Below are 22,982 nucleotides of genomic sequence, written 5' to 3'. Positions count from 1 at the left end.
TCAAACCTGAAAAAGTGAAGCTTTTAAGTATTTCTTTAACACTTTGACTTTGACTTTCATTCCCAGTTTTAAAAATTAACTACCCAAGTGAAAAGCCTCGCAGGCCACACAATGATAATTTAAAGCCAGAGCTTGCAAATAAAATAAAAATATATTCAATGTCATATTTAGTAATAGCGAAATTATCATACCTTTAGAACTATTAAGTCATATGTTTTAGATATCTGGCAAAGGAGAATCTAGTTTCAAGCTGGTCTAAAACTGTTAGTTTCCGGAACAGTTTAGCACGATTTCATATCTTTCACTCGCATGGGCAACTTAGCATTTTCAAATCAAATCCCAGATATAACAGAGTAAAAGAAAACTACAATAACTCTTCAAGTGTATATCATAACAAATGTAGCCGAGACGCTACAACAGAATAATATTGTATTAGTACTCCACTCCTAATATGAATAGATAAAAAGAAATTACTCCGTAGAACCGAACTATCTAAATAACCATTTGTTCCCGCCACAATAATAAATTACCAGCGAATAATTATGTTATCAGCCCGGTCACCATAAGCCACGAACGCGGCAGAAGCTGTTAAATACTACTGTACTAGGTACAACATTTGGTAGCCCAACAACAATATTCTTTAGCTTCTTTGCTTTTTCCTTTGTCGGGAAAATACGTTACTAGCTTAGACTCCATTCCATTTGAATGGTTGACCATTGATCTGACTCATGGCTCGAGCAAAGTAACTCAAGCTTGGTGGGTCAGGTCTCGGTGAGTATAAACAACCCCTTTATCATTATCCACCACTTGTCCATTTCCTCTTGCAATCCTGATTCACATTAACGAAATCAAATGAAAATTTCATTTTAGCTTTAAGATTTCAAAAAAAAAAAAAAAAAATGAAATTTTTCAGAGTAACTAAGGGAAAAGTCAAACAAGAGCATACCATCGTGTTGTAAGCAATCCTTCAACTCCTACAGGGCCACGCGCATGGATCCTACTTGTACTTATACCAACCTATTGAGTGATTAGACAATTAGTGTGTTTAATCGGCCAATGATAAAAAAAAAAACTAGATGACTAGTTATAAGTGATACCAGAAATAATTAAAACGCTAAATATGAATATATGATACCTCTGCGCCAAGACCAAAGCGAAATCCATCACTAAATCTTGTGCTTGCATTATGAAATACAGCAGCACTGCAAATCGAATCAACCACAAATGCTTTAATTATGCATTATTATTTATTATTTATTAGTTAGAATATAAAATGGGTAAAAAAAAGTGGCTAAAAAAAGACAAGAACCTGTCAACTTGACGTAGAAAGATGTCTGCAACTTCACGGTCTTGGGTAACAATACAATCAGTATGTGCACTGCATATTAATTAGTCATCTTTTAGCTTTATTGGTATAAAAGAAAATGAAAGACACACAATCCATGTACATAAGAATCAAAAAAAGTACAGGGTTCAACTAAAAAAGATAGCTTGCCTTCCATATTTGTGTATATGATCAATGGCAGCATCCACATCATCCACAATTTCGATAGTGCAAGTCAGTGAACCATACTCGTGATGAAATGAAGGTGCTGCAGGAAGATTCAGCTTAGAACTCGCCTTTGGACCACCATTTATGTTAACACCTGAAACAAAAATATTAAGATAATTCTCACATCAACATAGAAATGTTTGTGTGTGTTCATACAAAGATATTATAGAGTTGTAGACAGACAAAAAGATCTTAATGTTTGTCTTTATGGTTAGGAAGTTTGATACCTTTGGTTTGAAGTTCAATGAGAAGATCGTTAACACCACCATTCTCAATCAGATCCTTATGAACAAGAAGTGTTTCCTGGTTGTAAAGAACGAGTCATATATCAACCGACTGTTTACATGTGACATTTAGTTAAGTAAACCATATAAGTTACAAAAAAAGAGTAATACCATTGCGTTACATGCTGCAGGGTAATCTGCTTTTGCATCAACCACTATGCTCTTTGCCATTTCCATATCAGCAGATTTGTCAACGTACACATGACAAACTCCGTCTGAAAAGTTAAAAAAAAAGGGTGATGTATGACATCATAATGCCACATGATACATTGATACTATGCCTGACAAACGGGTCGGGTTGGGTCGAGACCCAAATGGGTTTTGGGTCAAAACGGGTCATGGGTCGAAACAGGTCAGAATTTAGATAGGCCAAACAGGTTGGGTCGGGACCCGGATTGGGTTGGGTGTGAGTGGGTCGAGACCCAAACGGGTTGGGTTGGGTTGGGTCGGGTCGAGAACCATAACTTAAAAGGGGTCAAAACAAAATCTGCTTATTGTTTCTAATTGAGACCATCTTACCAGCATGTCCTAGAACAGGAATTTTTGTTGAAGACTTGATTTGGGAGACAAGTTGATTGCTGCCTCGTGGAATCACGAGATCGATGACATCATCAAGCTGCAACAGAATTTTAAGTACATGTCATCAATACTTCACTTAGAGTAGGAGAAACATGCACATTCAGCTCAACCAACCTTAAGTAATTCGGGAATCTCATCTCTAGAAGTCACGAGTCCAATTAGTCCTCCACCAACATTCTCTGGTATGGCTGAAGTAATAACCTAAAAAAAAAAAATAGGAACTTTATGTCAATATTTTGGAGCTATATGAGAATAGAGTTTAAACATATACTAACCAAAATTAACTAGAAAAATGACCTTGTGTAATACTGCATTAGACCGTCTTGCTTCCTTTCCGCCTTTCAACAGGAGCCCATTCCCAGTTCTTATAGCAAGTGATGCTATCTGAACCAGTGCATCGGGCCGGGACTCGAAGATAACAAGAAGGACCCCTAAAGGAGACGATGTCTTATCTAAGATTAATCCATCTGAAAGCTGGATGAAACAATTGTTACATGAGAACAGACAAAAACACAAAAAAACAAACAAACAAACAACTATGCAACACAAAGTTCTTTATTTGTTTGATTGTATATGTCCAAAATCATGGGAAAACATAAACAAACAAAAATGCCAATTTGTTACCTCTGTTTTCTTTAATACTTGGCCAATTGGTTCTTCCATATTTGCAAGCACACGTATGGCTTTTGCGAGACTTGACACCTATATAACAGTAAACAAGTTATACTGTGTCCAATTGGGCATAAAAACAGAACAAAAAAACAAAATCGCAAGAAAGGTATGAGCATGACTTGCCTTCCCAGGCTTCAGAGCCAACCGTGAAACTAACGATGTTTCATACCCGGCATCTTTTGCAATATCTAAATCAGCTTCGTTTTCATGTAAGATCAATTTCTCATTTGCTTCTAGGGCATCAGCTACATCTAGTAAAATTTTACTTCTTTCTTTAGGAGAAACAGCCTGCATTACAAATATATATCGATATATATAAGCATTAAAAGTCAGTCAACGCTAAAAAGTCGGGTCAAATCGGTCAAAGTCGGGTCTGGGTAGTTCACAGTCAAAGTTAGATCAAAAATTTTATATTTATTAAAATTATATTTTGTGTCATATATCTATGTTTGATATATTTATGTGTAACATATACACATTTAAATTAATTATTATTACTAAAAGTCAACATTGGTCAAGACCCGACTCATTTATGATGATACCTGAAGACGCCTGGAACTTTCTCTGGCGGCTACTGCCATCTCACGTGCATTCAACTCTCCATTTGATACCCATGTGTGAGCATCCTGATGAAATAACGTGCCTATACGCTGTCCTTGGAGAACTTTAATAATATTGTCCCCAGCAAAACCACTTAAAAATAATTAAACGTTAGTTATAAAAACAATATAAGAAGACATACAGATTACAAAACATAATAAATAGAAGTTTACCTGGTTATAACGACCGGGATGCCAGCCTGTGAAGCATACACAGCAGCTTTGACTTTAGCAGTCATACCGCCTCTTCCTAACCTTGACTTATCACCGAACGTAATCGTGTTTTCAAGCTTCTCTTTAATGTATGTATATATTAGCTTTGATTGAGGGTCACTAGGGGGCCCACTGTAGAGACCATCTACATCGCTCAACAAAACAAGAAGGTCTGCTTTTAGCTCTAAAGCTAATAAAGCTGCCAAACTATCATTATCCCAGAAAATACCAGAGGAATCCTACAATATGTATCAAAATAAGATATATAAGTATCTTTTATGAGTAATATAAATACTTATTTGTATTCAGTCCAAAATTTAAAGGAATAGAAAAATGAAAAATGGGAAGATTAATGGAAACATACCTCATAAGGAGCTCGACGGGTACTAACAGCATCATTTTCATTAAAGACAGGAATAACCTTATAAGACAAAAGTGAGTCCACTGTTTCAGTAAGTTGTTTTCTAAATTCTGGACTTCTGAAGTCATTATCGGTTACAAGAAGTTGTGCCGATGTTACATCCAGCTGCAAACAGAAAAGCAAAAATCTCATTTTAGCATTGCATTTGCAACATAAGACTAAAAATAAAATAAAAAAATGTTGAGAAGTATATTAACTAATTTCAAAGAACGTAGATATAGATATGAATGATTAAAATGAACCTGACTGAATAATGTATCATAAAGTGCCATGAGACCATTTTGTCCAACAGCTGCACACGCCTTACCATCAAGCTCAACTTGTGGTTTCTGGAGGTCAGCAAAGCTTCAATGAATAAACATTATGTTAGTCTTTTATAAACTTGACCAAATGAAAATCATGAATCACAGGCACCACAAAACAAATTTAGAACAGGGGGTGTGACTGTGACACCTATAAGAACATGTTTGGAATATACAAACATCCGACTTTGCTCAGATGTGTTTCATGTTAGTGCTATACAACTAAAGTTATTAACTTGTAACTTATTTATAGCATTAAAACATTACTACATAACTGGTAAGTTATATGTAGCACATGTTAACAAGAGCCACTAGAATTATTGAGCAGAAAGAAAATTATCATGCATCAAAGTAAAAAAACATGTAAATCTGCTGTAAAAGAACACTGTAAGTAAAAGAGACACAATCATAACTATTGCCATGCAAATTAGAGTTCATGTTGCAGTTAAATAGGGTGAGTACCTGCTGTGGACTAATTTCCTGTACCGAAGACGCTGTCTACCAGCACCGACAGCACCTGAGGAAACCAAGATAACCTCGAATCCTTGAGAATTTAGTATTTGAATCTGCACTTAGAAAAGAAGGTTAACAATGTGTATAATAGACAACATGGTGCAGCTACTTTTATAGAACACAAAGAAAAAACTAGTAAAGTAAACATAAACAAGAAAGACATCACATATATATATATATATATACACTATAATAATAATGAGAAAAAAATATATAATATCACTATACCTGCTCACAAAGAGCTCCTAGTCTTCCAAGCGCGAGTCTTCCATCATCTCGGGTGACGACAGCAGTCCCAACCTTTAAATAAAAAAGATCACTTCATTAATCTATGCAAATACCAAAGTGTATGAGCATGCGACCACTCAATACTCTCTCCTCATTTATTAAAGAATTGGCAGATAAGAGAGTATATATATCAATGAGCAGAATGGAACAATATGGATAAATTAATGTAATAAAACTAACATGAAAGAGCCAACTTGTTTAGCCCTGTATGCACATTTATATAACCATACTAAATACAGAAATCTGTGATATCTGTTTCTAGTTTCATAATGCACCACATTATCCTAGTTGTCCATTAATTTAGGGAGCTGATTCGTACACCACTAAATTTTAGCCATACACCACCAATGGTGTATTAAAACATTGTACTGTAAATGCATATTTGGTGGTGTAGGGCTAAATTTAGTGGTGTACGAATCAGCCCCATTAATTTATGGAAAGTATCAATGATAAAAATTCTTAATTTAATTCATTGATATGACTATATGACATAAATCAACAGTAACTAATACAACATTCATTACATTTTGCTTCTTAAATTTATTAAACATTAATTGAATAATCATCCGCAAGTAAAAAAAAACACAATAAATTTCTACATCAATGAAAAGGCTAACACGGCTATAAGAAAACAGAACACAGTGAGAGCTCACACGAATTCAAATTAACAAAGTGAAAACCATAAACATTGCATGATTACTCAATTAACACATAAACAATTGTTCTATAAACTAATTTTAAAAATAACATAAAGCAAATTCCAGATGTGCAATCAGATGCCTACACATCATTCGATTCAGGGATAAAAACGAACATACGATTACACGATTCCACTGAAAAAATTACAAATCAAACAGAAATCAACAGTTACCTTGATTACGATACGCTTAACATCTTTTAAAAATCCACGAGTTGGATCTATCGAAGCCATTGATTGATAATAACTGATAATAAATTAAGGTATCTGTGTATACGATGATGATTTGGCACCTGAAAGCAGAGAGAAAATGAGGAAACTCGCAAGCGTTGGTAGGGTTTCACTATCTGGACATCATCGAATAAATAGATATATAGAGATAGAGATAGAAATGTGTATATATACACGGCCGCTATATGTATTGTAAAGTCATCAAAACACACTCATTTAAAGTTGTAGGAGGGATTGACTGAACTAAATAATATCTGACGTATACTTGTGAGATAGGGCCAAAGTTGTTATGATTGATTTGGTGTGATTGACACATATTTCGATATCGGTGTCTCTATGTATACAGATCGTGACACGTTTGATTACTTTATGATTTTGATGGAATATATGAGGGTCCATGTGTGGGTGAGGAGTACCGGAACACCGCCTTTTGAAGGACAATAGGATTTACATTTAATTTTTAGTATTTTTTTATTATTTATTTAACGGGGTAAATGCAGTAAAATGCTGTCGACATTGAATGTACCAATTAATTGTCTCCATCATCAGTGTAAAAACCCAATTACTCGCCGATTAATCTCCGATTAATCATTTTTAGCAATAATCCGTTCCGATTTTCAAAAATCCGTTTAATTAAACGGTCGACGTGAATTGATAGATCAAAATCGAATTTGGTAATCAAAGTCAGTCAAATTCAAATATGGTTAACATTTTAACATGAATTTAAACTAGAATTTTGTAGTTTTGAATCAAAATGAACAATTTTATATAATTATGTTAAAAATTATCTTTATATTTATGTTTTTTCCTATAATTACTCATATAAATATTAAAATTTAATATTTAAATGTATACAGTACAATCCGATTAATCTCCGATTAATCCCCGAATTGCCGATTATTCCTTGCAAAGTCTCGGCCGATTAATCCCCGAATAGCGAATTTTGCAACCTTGGTCTGCATTGTTTTTTTTATTAAAAAAAAAAAAACATAGTTAAAATTAATACAGATCTGATAATGTAAAAAAGTTACTCCATTCAATATAGATTTGAACGATTTTTTTGGATATATATTTTGAATATAAATCGAAAGATCGAAAGATATACTTGAAACGACATACATTAACTACCATCTAACATAAGCATGTATACAAATTCGACATACATAATCAACTTAAAAACAAACATGTACAATATTGAAAACAAACATAAAAGCACCAAATAACACGAACCATTAACGATCAAACATGAGTGACAAACTTGTACGGTGTGTGATAACACCGCCAACTAATTGTCGTCCCGATCACCCACCAACACTCAACTTCAATGACCAAATTGTTTGTATTGTCATTAGTATATTTTTTAATATTATCTTAATCTTTTTTTTTTTTTTGGGTAAAGGGTTACCCCGGTAAATATTATTAAAAAATAATAAAAGAATGAGTACAATGAGAGTTCAATGTTGTAAGCGCGCCTTACAACCAAACAGTAAATCAATTAGACTAAACATAAATTATGCAAAATCTAGACCCCACTACCAAAGCAAGATTATGTTATGGCACTTTCCAACACTCCTTCATTACTCGAACAAAGGCAGAATTTCGAAACTTGATAGACAATAACTTCATTCGAACTGTTGAGAAGATAACTTCATAGAGCTGGTCCATCGAACGGGCCTTTTGGCCATATAACCGGTTGTTTCTTTCCTGCCACACGTAGTAAACCAAGGCACCAAAAACCAGTTTAGCAACAACACCACGAGCAACATTGCGGTTCGCATAAGGGATTAGAATTTCCCGAAGATTTTTCCAATCGCTACTCCAATTTGCAACCGCAACCACATGCGTGAACTTCTCGCATAATTGTTTCGAAACGGGGCAATCAAAAAATAAATGATCATGCAAGTCAGGTTGAGACTTACACAAGGCACACGTCAAATTCACATTCAATTGTAAATTTCGTTCCCATGCCTTTAATTTATCCTGGGTTTTCAACCGTTCTCCCATAAGAAGCCAAACAATAAACGCGTGTCAGGGAATGCATTGGCTATACCAAATCACGCTACACCACGGGATCGTAGGAGCATAGGGACGAATTGTATCCCATACCACATTAACTGAAAAATCTATCCAATTACCACTACAATCTCGCCATTGAACTATATCAGATTGATCCGTAAGAATGGGAGGCGCAACATCTTGGATAGCATTAAATTCTGTATACCACGTACTCGGCCATGTCAAATCAGAACCATGCATTACATCACACACCTTCTCATTTAAATTGTACCCTTCACGAACAATGTTCCGACGAGAAACAATTTCTACAATAGTCCCGTGAGGGTGCCAACGATCAAACCAAGCATTAGTGGTAGTCCCATTACCAATCTTATGAACAACATGTATATGAATAATGTCTCTAATATTAAGCATTTTCCGCCAACTCCAACTAGCATCATTAGGCATCACCACATCCCAAAAATTAGGATTAGCCAAACGGTAAGTGTGCACCCACTTCACCCATAAAGATTGCTTATGGGATAACAGACGCCAAAATTGGGAAGATAATAACGCCAGATTCCATAGTTTGAGACGCCTAATACCGAGACCACCCTCTGTTTTTGGAAGGCATACATCATCCCACTTAACCTTAGCTTTACCATGTTTCATCTCGCCTTGACACCACACGAAACCCCTTGTCATTTTCTCGATTTGACTACCGAATCTGGGATAACAAACACCGAGTACCAATACAGTTACATAGACTCGATCACCGACGTAATCAGTTGGACTCGGCCTGCAAACGATAAATGTAACAACCCGGAATTTTCAAACATTTATTCGTTAATAATTATTATTAATACATGCGTTTTAATGAATGTATTTTTATACATTTACTTGTTATCGTATTTGACTTTGCATGTCCCGACTCATCTTTGTGACACACGTACTTTTCACGAATAATATTTTCGAATATTATTTACATTCATGATTAATTATTATTAATCATTTTAATTAACTAATGCATGTGGTTAATTACATGGGCTTTATTTAATTAATTGTTACATACTTAGACTTGGGCTTTTATTAATGGATTCATGTTAATGGACTTGGAAGCCCACCCTACTTCTCTTGATGGACTATTAGGAGCCCAACATTATGTTAATGACTTATTAAGCTTAATCAAGGAGTAACTAGTTCATGAGGAATCTTGTTACATGCACACTTACACCACTTTCCCATACCAATTTGCTTTAATACCATTCTAAGCATACACCATTCTCTCATGTTTGAAAGCAAGCATTTGACCCTTCCTCTTTGGCCAAGAAAACCATAGGTTTTGAAGGGATGGGAGGGAAGTTTTATTTCCAATTTTTGTTACATATTACTAGCATTTTACTTCACTTTTACACACAATCCATTTTACTACTTTACTTTCTCTCATTTTTCTCTCAACTTGTAAGTAACATGTTCTAGTTTTTTTCTTCTTTTTCTCTCTTAAAAACCGCCACATTCATCATCATATTACTAGTTTCATTACTTGTTCTTGTTTAATGTTTACTTACTAGTTGTTTGTTGTTGTTAAAGATAAAGTTTTCTAACTTGTATCTTCATCTAATCTTGGTTACTTCCATCTTCTTCTTTTTTTGATGAAAAACCAAGAACAAGAACCTAAACTTTCTAGTTTATGGTTCTACACTTAATATTTTAAAAGATTTAAAGTTCATGAGTTTTAAAATCATACTTGTATTCATGTTTGTAAACTTAAGGTTTAGTTTCTTAAAAGATCAAAGCCTTGGCTTGAATATTTCTAAGTATGAACAACCATGAACTTATTACTTGTAGATTTAATTTACTTCTTCATTTTATGTACTTTAAAGTTGTGATGTTGTTAAATTGGTCAAGTATTACTAGTTAATCTTGATCTCATTTTTCTTGAACTAAAAGTCAACTTTATAAGTTCAAGAACATGGAACTATAACTTTTTGGTTATAACTTCATATACTTGTATTGGATCTAAGTTTCTATATCTTATGGTCTTCTAATTTTGTTGTAAACAAGAGCTTATAAGCTTACATACACATTACAAGATTAAAACAAAAGTTTCATGACTTATGGTTTCATTAAAGTTAAGATCCAAGTTATATAACTTAGGGTTTAACTTAAGAACTTTAGATCTAGACTTTTGGGTCTAGGATCTTCAAGATCTAACTAAGAACTATGTTCTACAACTTAAGATCTTGTTTATTTAGTTTACTTTCAAGTTATAGCTTTATATTACTTTTAGAATTCATGTATGTGTCGGATCTAAGATCTTGATGTAACTTTGGTTCATCAAACTACATACAACTCTTAAGTGAGTTGTGCTACATATCTTAGACTTACACTAGTGTTATGATGGTCAAATCTTGGTTAAGATGATGCAAACCCATCAACGAGTTGTACACTTGAAGCTATACGCATCAAGGATGAGAACCGTGATGAGCATCAAGCACCAAGAACCCACCGGAACACATTTCTTACTGTTTCTGGAACTTATCAGACTACCTGGGCTACTGGAAAATTTATTTTCAGTTAGTTCGGTATAGATGATTTTCCGTTTAGACTTCGTCTTAATCCGAGTTACGGTTTAGGATCTATGGCCTCCCGAAAGTCACTACACCCTATTAACGTTGTGCTGAAATTTCTGACCTACTCGCACTTAAACCGTCACCACGATCAAATGAAGATGAGTTCGGTTCTGGAAATTGGTCAGCCTCTAGGGGACTCATACACGGAGCCATGACCACTGGTCTCACCTCATTTCAGTTTGTATAGTGGTCGTGGCGACTGAACGAAGTCAACCTTTGTTTCAAACCCTAGTCTTGACTTAAAACTTACTTTACACTTTTTGTTTAATGATGAATGATGATGGTACTTAAGACCTAAATTTACATACTTTTAAACCTTTGGGAATGATTTACTAACTTAGTAACTTTTGACTTAGGTTGAGGACCTTCCGGACCAACCACTTGCTTACTATTCCCGCGTATCGACTTTTACTACTTTCCACTGTGAGTTATAGCATTGATAATGCTAAAAACGAACATATATTTCATAGCATTATTCCTCAAGAAAGACAAGCTTTTAGTTGCAATTGTTCTATTTACAAGTGATATTCGTTTAAATAATAAAAGGTGAAGACAAAAGACAGATTCGACGATTTGAAGACGCAAACGACCAAAAAGCTCAAAAGAACAAAAGACAATCAAAAAGGTTCCAATTATTGATAAGAAACGTCTCGAAATCACAAGAGTACAAGATTCAAAACGCAAAGTACAAGATATTAAATTGTACGCGAGGACGTTCGAAAATCCGGAACCGGGACTAGAGTCAACTCTTAACGCTCGACGCAACGGACTAAAAATTACAAGTTAACTATGTATATAAATATAATATAATATATAATTAATTATATTAATTATATATATATTATATATATATAATAAAAACCGTCGGCAGCAAGAAACTCCAAGGGTGTGAGCTGTAAATATCTCTCCGCGACTCGCGGAGTTTTAAGGCCATTTTGCCGCGAGTCGCGGAGCCCCAAAAATCAAGTCTGGCTATAAAGCCAACCGAATTCTGATCAAATTTCATATCTTATTTCTCAATCTCTCTCTCAATATATACGTAATATATATATAATTTATATTTTAATTTTAATTTTAATTTTAAATCCTAATAATAAGGGTATGTTAGCGAATGTTGTAAGGGTGTAAGTCGAAATTCTGTCCGTGTAACGCTACGCTATTTTTAATCATTGTAAGTTATGTTCAACCTTTTTACATTAATGTCTCGTAGCTAAGTTATTATTATGCTTATTTAAAACGAAGTAATCATGATGTTGGGCTAATTACTAAAATTGGGTAATTGGGCTTTGTACCATAATTGGGGTTTGGACAAAAGAACGACACTTGTGGAAATTAGACTATGGGCTAATAATGGGCTTTATATTTGTTTAACTAAATGAAAGTTTGTTAATGTTAATATAAAGATTTACAATTGGGCGTCCCTATAAATTACCATATACACTCGATCGGACACGATGGGCGGGGTATTTATATGTACGAATAATCGTTCATTTAACCGGACACGGGAATGGATTAATAGCCACTAGAATAATTAAAACAGGGGTGAAATTACATTCAAGGGTAATTGGTGTAATTGTTAACAAAGTAGTAAAACCTTGGTTTACACGCAGTCGATAACCTGGTGTATTCATTAAACAAAGTATTAAAACCTTGTTACAATTCGAATCCCCAATTAGTTGGAATATTTATCTTCGGGTATAATAATAATTTGACAAGGACACTTGCAATTTATATTTATGACTGATGGACTGTTATGGACAAAAACCAGACGGACATATTGAATAATCCAGGACAAAGGACAATTAACCCATGGGCATAAAACTAAAATCAACACGTCAAACATCATGATTACGGAAGTTTAAATAAGCATAATTCTTTTATTTCATATTTAATTTCCTTTATTTTATATTTAATTGCACTTCTAATTATCGCACTTTTATTGTTATTTAATCGCACTTTTAATTATCGTACTTTTAATTATCGCAATTTAATTTTATCGCATTTTTATTATTCGCAATTTCATTATCGTTATTTACTTTACGCTTTAATTTAAAGTCTTGTATTTATTTTATATTTTATATTAGGTTTTAACTGCGACTAAAGTTTTAAAATCGACAAACCGGTCATTAAACGGTAAAAACCCCCCTTTATAATAATAATATTACCTATATATATATTTGTATTTTTATAAAAGTAAACTAATATAGCGTTGAGCTTTGTTTAAAGATTTCCCTGTGGAACGAACCGGACTTACTAAAAACTACACTACTGTACGATTAGGTACACTGCCTATAAGTGTTGTAGCAAGGTTTAAGTATATCCATTCTATAAATAAATAAATATCTTGTGTAAAATTGTATCGTATTGAATAGTATTTTCTGCTAAAATTTAATAGTATTTTATACCCCTTAGCTTTAACATCAAGTATTTTTGGCGCCGCTGCCGGGGATTTATCTTAAAAACCGGAAGCGCAACGCTAATATATATAAAAAAAAAAAAGATTTTTAGTTACTTTTATTAAAAATTCGCTTTTGTAAAAATACGTTTTAATTATTCAAAAATATAAAAAGAAAAACAAAAATATATGTATTTTTAAGATTTTGTAAATATTTAAGTTTTATAAGTTTCTTTATTTCTATTTTAGTTTATAAAAATATAAGTTTTATTTTAAAATCGTTTATTTAAATTAAAAACAGAAAAAAAAAAAAAAAAATAAATAAAGAAAACGCGTAAAAACACAAAGCTGTCAACTGAATTCCTGAACCCCGCGACTCGCGGGGTTTTCTTCTCTCTTTGCCGCGACTCGCGGAGACCTTCTGACACACGGACAAAAACCCTAATCAAGCATTGATTACGGGTATTTTTAATTATTATTATTAAAACCTAATTATTATTATTATTATTATTAGTTTTAATTTTACTTTTACTTTTTATTTATATATTTTAGTTAAATTAGTTTTAATAAAATTGTAAAATTAATAGTTTTATAAAATAAATAATATAAAAATAATATTTTTATAAAAATTGTACTTTTTACAAATTTTTGTATATTTTTATATTTTGTACCTTTTTAATCGTTGTAGCGTAAAATTTGTATTTTTTAGCTCATATTTAATTTTAAACTTAGTTTTTGCTATAATTATTTTTACTCCTAGATTTTTAGGCTTTGCCGTAGAATTCCTTAAGTGCTTTTTCTTTAGACTAAGATTTAGGTGCTTTAGAATTTTGCGACGCCCTTTTTAAGTTTTAGTTTCTTTTTAAGTTATTTCCATTTGGGATTTAGTTTTTCCTGTAAGCCTTAATATTTTTAGACACCTTTTACTATGTATCAATTATCATTCCAATTAGTAATTTCAATTTGTGATTATAATTTTAAGTTAGTTGTAGTAATAAGGTTAAATTAATTAAGTATTTTTAAGTTTTTATAAGTTTCTTTTATTTTTCCGTCACCTTTTATTTTTCAACCATTTTTTCTTTTTCGACCTTTTTCGACGAACTCTTTTTCTCTCTTATTTCTCGCTATTCTAGTTTTAGGACTTAGAATTTTATTCTACTTCTTATCTAAATTTCTTAAAATTATGAAAATTTATTTTAAGTGGTTAAATTGATAGACATCAAAATTTTCTGGTTCGTAGTAATAGTTGGATTTGTACGTGGACCGGGTTATTGGAGCCAAACAGTCCTCAATTATATTGAGACCAAACGAATCCTGCCCCTCTGCTGCATCTTTTGGCTATTCGAAACGTGGGCAAAATCAGAAAAGTCTATTGATTGGATAACTTATTATAATTTTTCTTTCCTTTTAAAAAAAACTAATAGGATATTCTGTGAATGCACCGAGCAAGACGTTCATCACCTTTTGTACGTTCACCACCTGTAACTCGATCAAGACATCGTTTAACAAATATAACCGCCGTTGATTTTTCTTTAGAATCGTCATCCAGTCGACCAAGTACTTCAGTTCAAATTTCCGATAATCCAGTTTTTGAAACAAACCTCACAATTGAGAATCCAGAAAATATTCAGGAACGGTTCGTAGATCCTGAACCACTAAACTTTCCTCCGGAACCACCAATCATTCAAACAGAGATTGTTGAGGAACGAACTATTAAATCAGAATCATCTAGTGATACCGAGTCAACAAATTCAATTATGGAGAATCTGGAACCTTTAAGTATGGAAGACCGAATGAGAGCTAAACGCACTGGCCAAGGTCACGCAATTACTCATCCAGACATTAATGCGCCAGATTATGAAATCAAAGGACAAATTCTACACATGGTGACTAATCAATGCCAATTTAGTGGTGCGCCGAAGGAAGATCCAAATGAACATCTACGTACCTTTAATAGGATCTGCACACTATTTAAAATCCGAGAAGTGGAGGATGAACAAATATATCTCATGTTATTTCCCTGGACTTTAAAGGGAGAAGCCAAAGATTGGTTGGAATCGTTACCTGAAGGGGCGATTGATACATGGGACGTTTTAGTTGACAAATTTCTTAAACAATTTTTTCCTGCATCTAAAGCCGTAAGACTTCAAGCAGAAATTGTTACGTTCACACAGAAGCCAAATGAAACTCTATATGAGGCGTGGACAAGATATGGAAAGTTACTAAGAGGATGTCCGCAACATGGTTTAGACACCTGTCAAATAGTACAAATATTCTACCAAGGATGCGACATCACTACAAGAAAAGACATAGATATAGCAGCTGGTGGTTCTATTATGAAGAAAACCGAAACTGATGCTTACAAAATTATTGATAATACTGCTTCCCACTCGCATGAGTGGCACCAAGAAAAAGACATCATTAGATCATCTAAAGCAGCTAGAGCCGATTCTAGCCATGACTTAGATTCCATTTCCGCAAAGATAGATGCTTTCGAGAGACGAATGGAAAAGATGACTAAGGATATTCACTCAATACGAATTAGTTGTGAACAGTGTGGAGGACCACATTTGACAAAAGATTGTCTCAGTATTGAATTAACAATGGAACAAAGAGAGAATATTTCATACATAAACCAAAGGCCTGGAAATAATTATCAGAATAATTATCAACCGCCAAGACCGATTTACAATCAAAACCAGAATTATAACCGAAATATTCCATACAACAACCAACAAGGTCCTAGCAATCAACAAGTATCCAACAATACTTACAATCAGCAAAGACCGAATTTTCAAAACAAACCACCGCAACAAACCGATGATAAAAAGCCGAATTTAGAAGATATGATGACGAAGCTAGTTGAAACTCAAACGCAGTTTTTCACATCTCAAAAACAAACAAATGAACAAAATGCTCAAGCATTTAGAAATCAACAAGCTTCTATTCAAAATCTGGAACAAGAAGTAAGTAACCTAGCAAGGTTAATAGGTGAAAGAAAACCGGGAAGTCTACCTAGCGATACAAATGCTAACCCCCGGAATGAAACAGCTAAAGCTATTACCACAAGAAGTGGTACAACACTTAAACCACCTGAAATACCTGTAACTTCTGATGAAATTATTCCTACTCCACAAGAACCACAACCTGATCAAGATAAGGAAAAAGAACCGGTAGTTGAAAAGGTTAATGAAGATAACACAGTTAAGGATAAACCTTATGTTAAACCATACCAACCACCACTTCCTTACCCGAGTAAAATGAAGAAAGAGAAACTTGAAGCCGAGCAATCCAAATTCCTGGATATGTTTAAACAGATAAATGTAAATCTTCCTTTCATTGATGTGATTTCAGGAATGCCAAGGTATGCTAAATTCTTGAAAGATCTAATCACGAATAGAAAGAAAATGGAAGAACTCTCGGCTGTTACTATGAATGCTAATTGTTCAGCAGTGCTGTTGAATAAGATACCAGAAAAACTATCTGATCCAGGAAGTTTCACAATTCCATGTTTTCTGGGTAGTCTTAGTTCAATAGAAGCATTAGCAGATTTAGGTGCTAGTATAAATCTAATGCCGTATTCACTATACGCTAAACTAGACCTTGGAGAATTGAAACCAACCAGAATAAGCATACAACTAGCCGATAGATCAATAAAATATCCTAGAGGGATAATGGAGAACATGCTAGTTAAAGTTGGTACTTTAGTATTTTCAGTAGATTTTGTTGTTTTGGACATGGAAGAAGATTCTCAAGTTCCTCTCATATTAGGAAGACCATTCTTAAACACGGCTAAAGCAATGATAGACGTGTTCGGTAAGAAACTGACCCTAAGTATAGAGGATGAGAGTGTTACCTTTTCAGTTGATAGAGCAATGCAACAACCACAATCTGCAGATGATACATGTTATTATATTCAAACTATAGATGCACATGCAGAATTATTAGAAGAATTTCCAGAATTACAAGGAACAGGAGAATGTTCTTTAGGAGAAAGTAATGAACCAATTGATGAAGCTGAAATGTTAGCTACACTTATAGCTAATGGATATGAACCAACAACAGAAGAAATTCAAATGCTAAAAGAAGAAGACAGATATCGATATAAATCATCGATAGAAGAACCTCCGAAATTAGAGTTAAAGCCACTTCCAAACCATTTGGAATACGCTTATTTACATGGTGAATCTGAATTACCTGTAATAATATCGTCTTCTCTTACTGAAAATGAGAAATCACAACTCATTTCTGTGTTGAAAGCTCATAAACCAGCCATTGCATGGAAGATTCATGATATTAAAGGAATAAGTCTTTCGTATTGCACACATAAAATCCTTATGGAAGAAGGTCATAAAACGTATGTGCAACGTCAACGAAGACTAAATCCTAATATGCAAGATGTAGTTAAGAAAGAGATTATTAAACTGCTAGATGCAGGTTTGATATATCCAATTTCTGATAGTCCATGGGTAAGCCCAGTTCAATGCGTGCCTAAGAAGGGTGGCATGACTGTCATCACAAATGAGAAAAATGAGCTTATTCCTACTAGGACTGTAACAGGATGGCGTGTATGTATTGATTATAGAAAATTAAATGACGCCACCAGAAAAGATCACTTTCCCTTACCTTTCATAGATCAAATGTTGGAAAGATTAGCCGGAAATAGTTACTATTGTTTTCTAGATGGATTTTTCGGATATTTTCAAATTCCAATAGCACCCGAAGATCAAGAGAAAACCACATTCACGTGCCCTTATGGTACTTTTGCTTACAAACGCATGCCATTTGGACTTTGTAACGCCCCTGCAACCTTTCAAAGGTGTATGATGGCGATTTTTCACGACATGATAGAAGAATGCATGGAAGTATTCATGGATGACTTTTCAGTCTTTGGTGATACATTTAAATCATGTCTAGTTAATCTGGAACGAATGCTAATTAGATGCGAAAAATCAAATCTAGTACTTAATTGGGAGAAATGCCATTTCATGGTTAAAGAAGGCATCGTTCTTGGACATAAAATTTCAAAAGAAGGAATTGAAGTGGATAGAGCTAAAGTAGATGTAATTGCTAAACTTCCACATCCCACAAATGTTAGAGGAGTTAGGAGTTTTCTAGGGCATGCCGGTTTTTACCGACGTTTCATAAAAGATTTTTCTAAAATTGCCACTCCTATGAATAAACTCCTAGAAAAGGATGCTCCATTCATCTTTTCAGATGAGTGTATCAAATCTTTTAATATTCTTAAAGAAAAACTCACTAATGCACCGATCATGATAACACCAAATTGGAATCTACAATTTGAACTAATGTGCGATGCAAGTGATTTTGCAATGGAGCCGTTTTAGGACAAAGGATTGAAAAACGATTTCAACCTATATATTATGCTAGTAAGACGTTACAAGGAGCACAAACGAACTATACAACTACTGAAAAAGAACTCCTTGCTATTGTCTTTGCTTTTGACAAATTTCGATCATATCTAGTTCTAGCAAAAACGGTGGTCTATACCGACCATTCTGCTCTTAGATACCTATTTTCAAAACAAGATGCTAAACCAAGATTAATCCGTTGGATCTTACTCTTACAAGAGTTTGATATTGAAATCCGAGATAAAAAAGGAGCAGAAAATCTCGCCGCTGATCATCTTTCTCGTCTTGAAAATCCCGAATTAGAAGTTCTGAATGAATCGGCCATACAAGACAACTTTCCTGATGAATATCTATTGAAGATAGATTATAAAGAAATCCCATGGTTTGCAGACTATGCAAATTATTTAGTATGTGGATTCCTTGAAAAAGGATTATCATACCAAAGACGAAAGAAATTCTTCAGTGATATAAAACACTATTTCTGGGAAGATCCACATCTGTTTAAAAGTTGTCCCGATGGAATAATACGCCGATGTGTATTTGGAGATGAAGCTAGTAAAATTTTAAACCATTGTCACACAGGACCAACAGGAGGGCATTATGGGCCTCAACTAACAGCAAGAAAAGTTTATGAAGCTGGATTCTATTGGCCTACAATTTACAAAGACGCACACCTTCTTTGCAAATCCTGTGATGCATGTCAAAGGGCCGGAAAAATAAGTCAACGTGATGAAATGCCACAAAATGTCATCCAAGTATGTGAAGTATTTGACATTTGGGGTATTGACTTTATGGGTCCATTTCCAAAATCTCATAATAATTTATATATACTCGTAGCCATTGATTATGTATCTAAATGGGCGGAAGCACAAGCTCTCCCAACTAACGATGCACGAGTTGTAGTCAACTTTTTAAAACGTCTTTTTGCAAGGTTTGGAACACCGAAAGCTTTAATAAGTGATCGGGGTACTCATTTTTGTAATAATCAACTTGAGAAAGTTCTTAAAAGATATGGAGTAACTCATAAAATCTCCACCGCATATCATCCACAAACAAGTGGACAAGTTGAAAATACCAACCGAGCTTTAAAACGTATTCTAGAGAAAACCGTAGGATCAAATCCGAAGGAATGGTCCATTAAATTGGAGGATGCACTCTGGGCTTTTAGAACAGCCTACAAAACTCCAATTGGAACCACACCTTTTAGACTTGTTTATGGAAAAGCATGTCATCTTCCAGTAGAAATTGAACACAAAGCATTTTGGGCTTTGAAGACATGTAATCTTGATTTACATGAAGCTGGACGTCTACGATTAAGTCAACTAAACGAATTAGAAGAATTAAGACATGAAGCATACGAAAATTCGTTAATCTATAAAGAAAGAACGAAGAAATGGCATGATAAAAGAATCAGAAGTTCAAAAGAATTCAAAGAAGGAGACAGAGTTCTTCTTTTCAATTCACGATTCAAGCTATTTCCTGGAAAATTGAAATCAAGATGGTCTGGACCATTCATAGTCAAAAGAGTTTTCCCATACGGAACGATAGAATTGATAAATTCAAATGGGATTGAATTTAAAGTTAATGGTCACAGAGTTAAACATTACATACATGGTCCGATGGAAGTCGACAACGAAGTTAATCACAATTTCGACACCACAGCTAACTAAGTGTGGGGAGAATCAAGTCTGTAAAGGATAATATGTATTTCTGTTAGAGTTAGATTGTCTGTTTTCGTGTAGTTCTCGAAAATGGAACACGTATGGTCTTTCCCTAGCAGACCCTAAAGAACTAGTCTTCTCCCCCCATTCTGAATTTTTATTTTTTTTTTAGGTTTTTACAAAATGAAGACTGCCTGTGAACTAAACCATGGTCTAATGCTACACGCTTTGATCACTAAACGTAATAATGACATACTACCGAGTGAAATAGTATCAGTAATCAGAGAAAGAATGGACGGAGTTAGAAAAGGATCCAGATGCGAAGATAATAAGTTACAATTTGGTAAAGGAAAATCAAAATCCGCAGCGAAAAGAAGAGCACGACACCTAGAACGATGTCACAAATGCGGAAAATGGTCACATGGAGGTAAATGTTCAAATAATCAAACCTATTCAAATACCGAATTTGTTACTTTATGCAGAGACGGACCGTTCATATGTTTAGAAGAAAAGACAATGAATGCTCGAGGTTATGCCTATGCAGCCATGGAAAACCAATTAAACCGACTATCTTATGAATATAATAGATCATATAACTAAGAAATCTATTTCACAGGTATGTCTGTACAGTTTTTATTTTTATTTTTATTTTTAACCTTTTGATAATAAACGCTAATTTGTTCGCTAAAAAGTATTAAATTGGTATTAAATAAAATTAGGTTTGGCGACCGAAATTATTGATATCGTTCAAAAATTTATTACATCACTGCGAAATTTAACGTTTATTCTTAAGGTATAAATATCTTTAATCAATCAACCCAAAATATTTCAAAAATTCGTCATGAGTTAAATTAGGTCTTGGAACCGAAATTACTTTACCGAAAAGAGGGGCGCATATTTTTGATAATATTTGATTGATTAAAGTGGGATAAAAAGACAAAAAGATTTTTAATTTTATTATGTTTTTAATCTTAATATTTAAATCTTAAATTAATATTGTAAACTTTGTAAAAACAATATATTTAAAATTGTAAATATTTGAAAAATTAATATAAGTTTGATATAAATTTATGAATTTTTAAATTAAGTTTGGTGTGAATTTTTAATTTTTAAAATATGAAATTTTAATTTTATGCATTTTAAATTTTGAGTTTGGTGTGAATTTTTAATTTTGAATTTTATATTTAAGTTGTGTGAATTTAAAAACAAAAATTTACTTTATCTCATTAAGTTAAGAATATGATTTTTAAAATTCGTCGTAAGTTGAAGACTAGGTCTTTGAACCGAAATTGCTTTACCCGAGGGAGGGACGAGAACTTTTATTATCATTATTTTTAATCTTATTGATTTAAAGTATGCCAAAAACATTAAAAAACCCAAAAATCTTAGCTTTTAAAACAATCGCTACAAAAAGACAAATTTTAAAATTTTGTCGAGGAACGGACTAGGACATCGATCCGAAACGACCTCGTCCTAAATAACAAGGGAAACAAAATTTTAAAATTAATTTCTTAATTGTTTTATAAGTTAAAGATTATAAAAAAAAAAAAAAAAAAAAAAAAAAAAAAAAGAAAAAAAAGAAAAGGGTAACTCCGCGACTCGCGGAGTTTTCAGGGCAAAACCTCCGCGACTCGCGGAGGGTCCAAAACCCAGGAAAAAAAATAAAAGAGCTGCTCGATCAGTCACTCTCCCACACACAAACACACTGCATAAACACCCGAAAAAGAACCCGAAAAAACCCGAAAATCACCCCCAAAAATCTCAATTTTTAACCGTTAATCACCAAATTTTTTGCTAAAATCATGTTGAGAAGGATGATATCTAAGAACTACTCAAGAAAAACGGTAAATTTCTACACCTAAACACCATTTAATTCGAAATTTTGTGTTCTTGAGCTATTTTTTCCCCAATTTGATTTTGATGCTTTTTAGTGTAATTAAGCTTAAATTGTTTATGTATTATGCTTGTATAACCTAGATTGATGCTGTTTAACATGATTAGAAGCCTTAAACTTCAAATTTTGAATAATCTAGGGTTTGTGTTCTTGAGCAATTTGGGGCTTTTTGATATAAACAGGTTATGGCCGATTTTTGTCATGAATTGTTGTTAAATTGAGTAGTGTAACATGTCTAGGTAGTTAAATGATCCAAACTTTGAGCCTAAACATGATTTTGAGAATTAAAGTGGACTTTTTCAAGTCCAAAATTCATGAACTTGATTTTTGAAAGATAATGCCATTTGAGACTTGTTTATTTGCTAGTAATGATTATTTTGACATGTTATTTGAGTTGAATGCTTATGAACTTGGCGAAAATTTTCGTATATGCTTATTTGAAAAAGTGTAGATTTGATAAAAATGTGAAAATAAGCTTAAGTTTGATATAAATTGATAATGTCATTGTAATTATTTTGATTGATGATTTTGCTGACACTAATGCATATTTGGATGCACAAAATTTGTGTTTGATGTGTTTTGCAGAATGAAAGGGGTGAATCTTCATCCCAAGCCCGCCATGCTCCTGCTGAGAACTTGGAACAACAGGAGGTAGATAACTACTACAAGCAGGATGTACCT

General features: G+C 33.5%; 3 protein-coding genes across 3 annotated transcripts; all 3 read right to left on the bottom strand.

The window, feature by feature from the left end:
• Positions 1-264: 264 nt before the first annotated feature.
• On the bottom strand, positions 265-6,547 carry LOC139861762 (delta-1-pyrroline-5-carboxylate synthase-like). Its single transcript, XM_071850266.1, has 19 exons — positions 6,295-6,547; positions 5,364-5,435; positions 5,085-5,188; positions 4,563-4,665; positions 4,264-4,425; positions 3,861-4,138; positions 3,630-3,780; positions 3,211-3,375; positions 3,040-3,117; positions 2,713-2,889; positions 2,530-2,616; positions 2,356-2,452; positions 1,948-2,051; positions 1,780-1,855; positions 1,496-1,646; positions 1,310-1,378; positions 1,136-1,202; positions 947-1,017; positions 265-829 (listed from the first exon to the last, which is right to left on the bottom strand). Exons 1-19 carry the CDS (start codon positions 6,352-6,354, stop codon positions 748-750), a joined length of 2,154 nt encoding a protein of 717 aa, XP_071706367.1. The 5' UTR covers positions 6,355-6,547; the 3' UTR covers positions 265-747.
• Positions 6,548-7,902: 1,355 nt separating this feature from the next.
• Positions 7,903-8,355, bottom strand: LOC139863283 (uncharacterized). Its single transcript, XM_071851918.1, has one exon. The coding sequence runs from the start codon at positions 8,353-8,355 to the stop codon at positions 7,903-7,905; it is 453 nt and encodes a 150-aa protein (XP_071708019.1).
• Positions 8,356-8,379: 24 nt separating this feature from the next.
• LOC139863282 (uncharacterized mitochondrial protein AtMg00310-like) lies at positions 8,380-9,051 on the bottom strand. Its single transcript, XM_071851917.1, has one exon. It carries the CDS (start codon positions 9,049-9,051, stop codon positions 8,380-8,382), a length of 672 nt encoding a protein of 223 aa, XP_071708018.1.
• Between the last annotated feature and the right edge of the window lie 13,931 nt (positions 9,052-22,982).

The sequence above is a fragment of the Rutidosis leptorrhynchoides genome, chromosome 8, assembly GCF_046630445.1.
Source record: "Rutidosis leptorrhynchoides isolate AG116_Rl617_1_P2 chromosome 8, CSIRO_AGI_Rlap_v1, whole genome shotgun sequence".
Taxonomy (NCBI): Eukaryota; Viridiplantae; Streptophyta; class Magnoliopsida; order Asterales; family Asteraceae; genus Rutidosis; species Rutidosis leptorrhynchoides.
Note: the sequence above shows the minus strand (reverse complement) of the source record. Positions and strands in the feature narration are given on the sequence as shown.